Genomic DNA, 8648 nt, shown 5'->3' on the forward strand with positions numbered 1-8648 from the left:
TTGCAAAAATAATTATTAATATTACACGTGATTCCAGACATTTGAACGGCAGTGCATATGTATGCACAGCCAATATCAAGACCTCTGTTGTTATTATTATTATTATTATTATTATTATTATTATTATTATTATTATTCACTCAAAAACGGAACCAACATGGTTGTTGGACTTACAAACTGAAAACACGTCAATATTTAAACAACTTTAAGTAACCTTTTTATGTAAAATGGACAAAAATTAATGAAAGTGCATGAAAGTAATGAAAGTGCAAGGAAACTGAAATAAACTGCACTGAAATGTTTTAATTTCGTTTAATCAACAGTTGAATTTTATGTTGAGGTAACTAAGTCATGTATGCTGGCTTGATTGAATGAAAATGTGTGGCATAATTGAATTAAGTTCATACAACAAGTTATTTTTTGAGTGTAGTGTTGTTTTTATTAAGGCTATTAATAGCCTATCACAGGTCATTTAATTATAAAGTTCTGACTTTAGCGCCGTTCGTCGCCAAAAAAAATGAAAACAACCACCAGATCTATTAATATGGGAGCTATGAATGACTATTGAAGTTATGAATGAGTAATGAACACCGCTGCAGGTCTTGAACGCGCTACGTTAAGCCTGTGTTCTGAGTCTGAGGTGATTCAGAGCCTCAGGTTTCGGCTCCTCCGCCTGCATACATTATTCAAATGACGTCTACGTGTACAGTTCACCCGGAACTGGCGGCCGCAGGTGACGGCTTCAGGTGCAGTCGAAAAACGGGGAGGATTCGAGGAAGAAAACAGAGCAGTTCCTTCATGTTTTTTAGCCGTCCGTGTGTAAAATGGAGATCTCTGAGGAGGCGATACTGAGGGCGCTGATAGAAGAAGGCGGACAGGTGAAGAACTCGGAGTTACTGGCTCAGTTCAAAACTCAGCTAAACTGCAGTGATCCGGCGGAGAAGAAACAGAACCGAGACCTCTTCAAGACTTTCGTCAACAACGTTGCCGTGGTGAAAGAGTTTGAAGAGGTCAAGTACATCGTCCTGAAGAAGAAATATCACCATTTACTGACGCAACCCGGTGATGGCAGTGCTCAGAAAAGGGAGAGTGAGGAAGGTCAACTGGATAAACCAGGACAACACCCAGCAGGAGAGGAAAACAGGGAGGACAGTCATGCTGAAGGTGAAGAAGCTAAGGCACCCGGCCCGAACAAGCCAGAAGAGCAAGTTCAGCCAGATAAGGAAGGTGACTCCCCAAACACCAGCCAGCCACGCTCTCCCATAGAGCTGGCCTTCGAAAGGATCAAGTCTGTGGACGTCAAAGCCAAGAGGTCCTTACAGTTCGTGGTTCCGCTCAAGTTGAGCGCAGATGACACCCAGCAGCTTAGACCCAGCCAGGCAAGCACCAGCAAGCCGTTTGCACTGCCGTTAAGAATGCCTCCAGTGGTCATCACTGCTTGTCCTGAAGTGAATGCCCCCAAAGAGCATTTGGCACCACCAAGGTCAATGCTGGAGCCTCCTAGTTCACCCAGATATAAGAGGAGGCCGTCTACAGACAGTATGGCAGGCGCCAGTTCACCACAAACCAGGAGACACTGCAAGAGCATGAGGCCGGTCGATGAGCCCAAATACGGCGACACATTCCCACTAGAAACCACAGAGCATGAGTGGCTGGTGTCGTCCGCAGTGGGACACTGGGGTCTGTACAAAAAAAGGCGTCCTGACTTTCTACCTTTTGTCTGATTTACATGCCTATGATCACTGTATATATCAAACAGGCACCACTATATTCTCCTCACCTCTATATTCTGTACAGTGGCTGGATTTTGTTGGGTAATATAATCTCAAATCAAAAACTAAGGGCACCACTTTTGTCTGACAAACCAAATTAATTGTTTGTCCGCATGACATCTTGTTTTAACCCCTTAAATCCGAAGGGCCTACACGTCTCCTCCTCATTCTTTAAACTGCATAATATACATATTATTCCATAGTAGTTACTGATTCATTTATATTAGTCTTCAATTTTCAACCAGATGGCACAGCTTGCCTGAATTAAGTGGTAACTACAAGTACAAATCGTGGCCCACGTTTATCAAGCTTCTTGGAGTAATAATACTGATCTATGATCAGCTTGTGCTTTTTATCTAAGATTCCATGACCTGATGAGACCTGGTCTTAGATCAGTGCTCTTTCTCTGAGATGCTTGATAAATGTGGGCCAGTGTCAGTGCTTTCAGAAGGGGTCATATATTATTGATTTCCAAAAACTGGCAGAGGAGCTCTTTAAGTACATTTGACAAAAGCATTTATGTTCTGATCATTCTCACAGGTCTGCTGTATGGCCACCTGCTCAATGACACTCAGCTGGCGGAGAAGAGGGACTTCGTGTCCGGCTTCACGGCCCTTCACTGGGCGGCCAAGTGCGGCAACAGCGACATGGTATGTAAACTGATCGAGCTGTCCAAAGAGAAGGGCAAGGGGGTGGATGTGAATGGCAAATCTTTTGCTGGTTACACACCGCTGCACATTGCTGCCCTGCATGATCAGGAGTACATCATGAACCTCCTGGTACAGCACTATGGAGCGGATCCTAATGTCCGGGACAACTGCGGCAAGAAGCCGCACCACTACCTGCACAAGGGTGTATCCACAAAGCTGCGGGAGCTCCTCGGAGCACCGAAGGTCAAAGTTCAAGGCCCAGAGCCGCAGAAGAGCGCTGAGGAGCCTGAGGCGCACAGACACTCCCACACCATCAGCAGACTCTTCCAGCCTCATACAATCGGGTACAAGAAGAAGCCCAAGGTCAGGGGCTCCTTCCTGTCTGTGGCTGAGGAAGGGAGGGACGAGAGGGATGAGCACCCTTCACCCATGCACAGGGTTCTGTCTGACGTGTTTTCCTAAGCATTACTTATGCTAAATTAAAACAACATTAACCCCTTGTAATGGAATTCCACCTATTTTTCAAAATTTCTCCGTAATTCAGTCTTCAAGGGCCTGTACACATTTTTCTTGTATGTTATTTTATCCCTTGAGGTCGACTTTTATATCATTTGTGTGGGATTATATACCAAAAATGGTCATATTACATTTTTACATGGACATTTTCCAACCTGGTAGTGATAGGAACCAGACGTTTGAAGAGTTTAATGCCTCCAAAAGCTCCCTCTCAAAAATAGAAGTCATTGTGGAGACATGCAGGCGTTGTGAGGCACAATAGTCCCCAAAACATATTATTTTCAGGTTTCTGACTATTTTATCATATCATAATTACATATAGAAACTCAGAAGACGTGTGTAGGTCCACTGGTGGTTTTGGATAGTAAATAAAATGGCTATATTTGTGTTGTAGACATTGTGACCCCTGGTTCCTATCACCACCACTGTACGAGCCTTTCTCCACAATTTTCTCCATCATTTTACATTAAACCACTTTGAATGACTTGGTTTACATCTCAATAGCAGAATTTTTTAGAAATTGGTGGAATTCCTCTTTAAACTCTAAAGGCCTGTATGTGGGTTCACACTTCAATCCCTCACTGTCATAACTACATAACTGATATGTTAGGTTTGTATTAGATACTGAATAGTTACTGAATAATAAGATTTTGGATGAATAAGAGAACACTAAGCCCAGAGTTCATGGAGTTAACCATATAAACTGCAGTAATAACTGCAGTATTCAGTTATCAATTTGAAGACCTATTATTCACTAAGCGCTGTGAATTATTTTGTGTCACAACAAATCGACTTCGGTCGTTCATGAAATCTCAAATTTCACTACGATATAAATTTGATTTGCATTTCCACTTTGAAATTTTTATTTAAAAAATGTATTGAAAAAAGTGTCATTCAGCACTTTGTATCAAAGTCAAAATATCCACATTGGTATGGGTGTTAATCATTTGGTTATTTTTGAATGGTATCCTGCCCTAGTCATTAGAGTGAGGAACTGAGCTGGCTTGCAGTTTGAGTTGTCAAATATCCGTTCCTTCATCAGCACCTCAAATCAGTGTTTTGCAGATTTGTAAACAATGTAATGTTCTCAAAAATCTGCTTTTTAAATTCAGACCTTTAAACTGAAGTTTGATCTTGATGCAGATTATGCAGCATGATGATTTTAGCTCAAATTTTATCGAACTGTTTTCAAAAATCATTTAAGGATTAAATGATTAAACAAATTCATGCTTAAAAATCAGTACAGGTATCACGACTGATTATTCTTCAGTGTAAATATACTAATTCCTGATATTTTTGCTAAGTAAAAATAATGCTCTGTTAAATTTGATTTATATGTAACTGAAAATTATTCTGTATATAATACAATTTGTATAAATGCTGTACAATAAGAGACAACAGTGCAGATTCATACTAACTCTAGAAGAATTTCATTACCAGAGCTGGGTAGTTACATTGATTCAAGTGCATGTAGTTAAATAAAATATTGATAGATTTGTACCAGAGACATTATAAAGGAGGACACAGGTCAGTGGTTGAACAACAAATGTGAAAGCTCATAACACTTAACATTAGATCTGTGTATTGAGAAAGTCCCACCCTTCAATAAAAAGAACCAGACAGCTTGCAAGCAGGGAAACTCCCCTCAGTAGTGGAGATCTCTGCAAGCGCAGCAGCCAGAACAGCCCAAAAAAGTTATTTGTCATTTTACTAGTCATCTCAAATATGGTTTTGTACAGTAATTTGGCCTTCAGTTTCAGATTTTTAGGTGTTTTCGAAGAGATAGGAGTCTGGTCTTGTATGACTGGAAATAACTGCCCAGTGGTGTTGCCAAGATGGCCACCAAGTGGACAGACTTTCCCATAAGGACTTTGTACTCTCCTGGGTATTTTCAAATCATAATACTTTTACTTCTACTCAAGTATAATAGTGAGTAAGGGTACCTTTTACTGTGTTACATTTTAGCCATTCATATTTAGTTACTAATTTCTTTTTTTGTGTTTAATTTGATCATGCAACATCTGTACTACTTTGTGATCGGACAAATCTTTGGAACTTCAGCTTTTCATTTTAGGCCAAAAGAATCCCAAACAAGAAAGAATATAGTCTTTAGTTCCTATGCTGATAGATGCTGAATTTGCTAAGGCGTTCCACTGCAGATCTGTAAGTTACTCAGTACTCAAGCAGTTTTTTGACCTGATACTTTTGTACTTCCACTGAAGTTGGTTTTTGGGATGGTATTTTTACATTTTCTTGAGTTATTATTTTACCCAAGTATCAGTCATTTTACACGAGTATTGGTTTAGGCTACTCTACCCACCTCTAATCATTACAAATGTTTAAGAATAAGGGAAATTAAAATATCCTCTGAGATGCTTTAAGGTACAAATACATTGAGGGCGCATTTGCTCTGACACATTATGAGCAATCCCGTCAAATTTTCTTGTTTTATAGAACGTTACTGTTTGACCGCATGTGCAATAATCAGTTTTCTGTAAAACAGACTGTACAGTCAGTGGTCACTTTATTGGAAACACTTGTTTGCTGGCATTTGTTCCATCTGTTGTTGCACAGTTTGTGTTAACCATCCTATATCTGTTCATCAGCGGTCAGTTTGACCACAGAGCCACTCTTGGCTGGGTGTTTTCGAGCGGTAAACCACCCTCGACTTAGCAAGGACCTGGTTTTGTGTAAAAAAAACCCCAGCAACACTGTTGTATCTGATACCCTGTTCATGATTGGTCAGTTACTAAAGACAGGACCAGTGCTGACCAGGTAAATTTGGGTGGTAACGCTGTACTTGAACCCTGCTTCATGACATTGACATAACTCTTCTATAAACATGTCAGGGCAGATGTCATATGGTGTCATGAGTTGTCATGACAGATTATGTGCAATAATGTTACAGTGTATTGTTACCATCACTGGTAAACATCATGACAGAGGTCATAATGTTTAATGTCATGACGACGTACGCTATGTGCTTTTTTTTTATATTTTTTTGTCAATTGTCCTCTGGTCAGCCATTAAGACATCAATCATTATGACCTCTTTCATGACAATGGCATAACCATGCCATAAGCATGACATAGCAGATTATGTTCTTACTATGTTCATGACAGCGTAAGAACATAATTCATGACAACTCATGACAGTATGACATCTGCTATGTCATGCTTATGGCATGGTTATGCTTGTGTTATGTAGCAGCGTTCAAGTAAAGTGTTACCAAATCATCCACCACCCAAATAATATCTGGTCAGTCCAGTGGTCAGAAACTGACCAATGATGAATGGGCTGTCATATTGTGCATCAACAGATGGGCCACAGACTGTAATTATACACCAACCTGTTTGAGCTCATAAAGTGGCCAGTGAGAGGTAGAAGATTTCTTAAGATTGGAAGCATTTCTAATAAAGTGGACAGTGACTGCATAAACACCATCTCTGCTAGTCTCTGTCTCATGATCTGCACCTGTTATAAGAGTCAAGAAGAACTTATTGTCGTTTCACTCGTATATCAGTACATAGTGGCATGAAATTAATGCTCCTTGAGGACCTCAGTGAACAACAGGTTCAAGTAAACAAAACAAAATGTTTACATTATGTTTTACACTTTGCATAAATATTCAAATATGCTAGATGTACAGTCTAGACTGTCTTCCCTATGAAATCATTGTGCAGATGAGCTTCTGATGGATGGACTCATGAAGTAGATGTTGCAGCAACAACCATCAGACCAGTCTCTTAGCTGAACTGACTCTTTAGTAAAACTTTTAAAAAGATTGAAAAGTCAGGAAATTCTATATGAAGGGTGGGGAACTCTGGTCCTGGAGGGCTAGATTGTGGTTTCCTGCTACAAACACCTGATTAAACTCATTGGTTAATGAGTTAGAGTATTGTAGCAGGGCAAACATCAAATTGTGCTGGACTCTGGTCCTCAGTTCTCCACTCCTGGATCATATTGTCCAAGATTGGGCTGGTTCTATGGAGCAGGGATGGGCGAGACCAAAGCCCTTATAAGAATGTATGTCTACCCCGCCATCTTGGCAGTTTTTTCCACTCAGACTTTAGTCTCTTTGAATTGGAAGAGACCTAAACTGAGTGCCAAATCTCAGAAACATTTGAAATGACTGGTAAAATCTGACAAAAACAGCATAAATAGTTTGTACGGTTTACTCAAATAATGCACAATGCAACCAGCTCAATTATGTACATCTCTCCACAACGAGGGGACACTTTCCCTGCTTGTAGCTTATCCAGCAAGATGATTGTCTCTTTTTACAGAAGGGCTAAAAAGGGGTAGGGGTAGGTTTAGGGTTACAGTTAACAGACACCATGTTGAGCGTCACAACTTTCCCATTCATTTTCCAACCATGAGCTGTCTCCTCCTTTATAACATCTCTAGTGATCCCGCTTTTCTTTTACCATACAAAGGCCAATACTTACACCAAATAGAGGAAATTCTTTGTATTTTCAACACTGAAAACCAGTAAAAGGTGGACATTAAAATTATATTTAAAAACAACATTGCATTAGTATTAATAAACTGCTGGATAAACTGTCTGTTTAGGGTAATAACTCCAAATGATCTGCCATTATAGAGTACTTACTGCACTTCCTGTGGCTGTTTGTGCCTGTGTGTGTGTGAAGCAGAGAGCGGGCATAAAGAAAAGTAGTTCCTACACATTTCATGCTATGATCATTCTATTCACTTATTCACCATCAGTTTAATCACACTGATGTATATTCAATTTACTGCTAAAAGAAAACACCTAGTATCAATATTATCTTGTGAGGATCGATTGTAAAAAAGATACTCTCAGGATCGGAAGTGTCAACGTTTCTGTATTGATTCCGTATCGATCCGCACACCCTTTTGCAGAATCTAGCATAAACTCTGCCCGAGAAGCAGCGTGTTGCAGTGAGCAGCCTTTCTTTTCAGGGTATTTCTTCATTTAGTTGTGGGAACCAATTCAAGCTCAGCTGAGCAGATGTGGTCAGGCCTCAAAGACATGTGAACTTGGCATGGCTTTTTGCTGCTAATCTGAGGCCAGTTTTGCAGCTCTGCTACAGTGACTGAGCTGTAATGTTGGGAAAGAGGACACTGGTCTTGTGTGCGAGTGCCTACAGAACAGCAGCATCTGTAAGAGCTTTTGGTGCAGTCAGCTTGAGCCCTCTAGGCTGACGTTATGAGAAGAGACCAGACCGCTTCCATGATGTCATATCCCTTCCAGCTAAAGAGCGGCCTGTTCTCAGCCCCCCAGACCGAGCAAATATTCCTCCGTGCTGTATTCATTAGGAGACAAGCAAGGCTAGTAGTGCAGGCACGCGCTCATGCATGAGTAACATAATGTTACATTTTTTTATAGGACAGCTACTGTATTACAGTCACAGCTGGGGAGAAATACAAGTAATGACTATGTGAAAAATCAATTTTGCACAATTTTTCACAGATGTAGTTGGTCAGCCAAGACATGTATGATGTCCAAAGTGTGCTTCTTGCAGGCTTAGCAAACAAATCATGGTAGCGTACCAATTAGCATGGTGCAAACTGCACGCCTAGATTATCACACAGTTGCCTCAAATTGAAATCAACCTCAAATCAAAATTGGCTTATTTTTCCTAGTGAGGAAGTGGTGGGAGGGGGAGGTGATGATAATGTGGTTAATATGATTTGTCCGCACCCACTTTTGCACAGTGATGTAAAT

General features: G+C 40.5%; 1 protein-coding gene across 1 annotated transcript; it reads left to right on the plus strand.

The window, feature by feature from the left end:
• The first annotated feature begins 712 nt into the window (after positions 1 to 712).
• On the plus strand, positions 713 to 2925 carry LOC118820580 (ankyrin repeat domain-containing protein SOWAHA-like). The gene is made up of 2 exons (XM_036588938.1): positions 713 to 1680; positions 2313 to 2925. The coding sequence occupies exons 1-2, from the start codon at positions 825 to 827 to the stop codon at positions 2882 to 2884; spliced, it is 1428 nt and encodes a 475-aa protein (XP_036444831.1). The 5' UTR covers positions 713 to 824; the 3' UTR covers positions 2885 to 2925.
• The last annotated feature ends 5723 nt before the right edge of the window (positions 2926 to 8648 follow it).

The sequence above is a fragment of the Colossoma macropomum genome, unplaced genomic scaffold (assembly GCF_904425465.1).
Source record: "Colossoma macropomum unplaced genomic scaffold, Colossoma_macropomum, whole genome shotgun sequence".
In the NCBI taxonomy this organism is placed as follows: domain Eukaryota; kingdom Metazoa; phylum Chordata; class Actinopteri; order Characiformes; family Serrasalmidae; genus Colossoma; species Colossoma macropomum.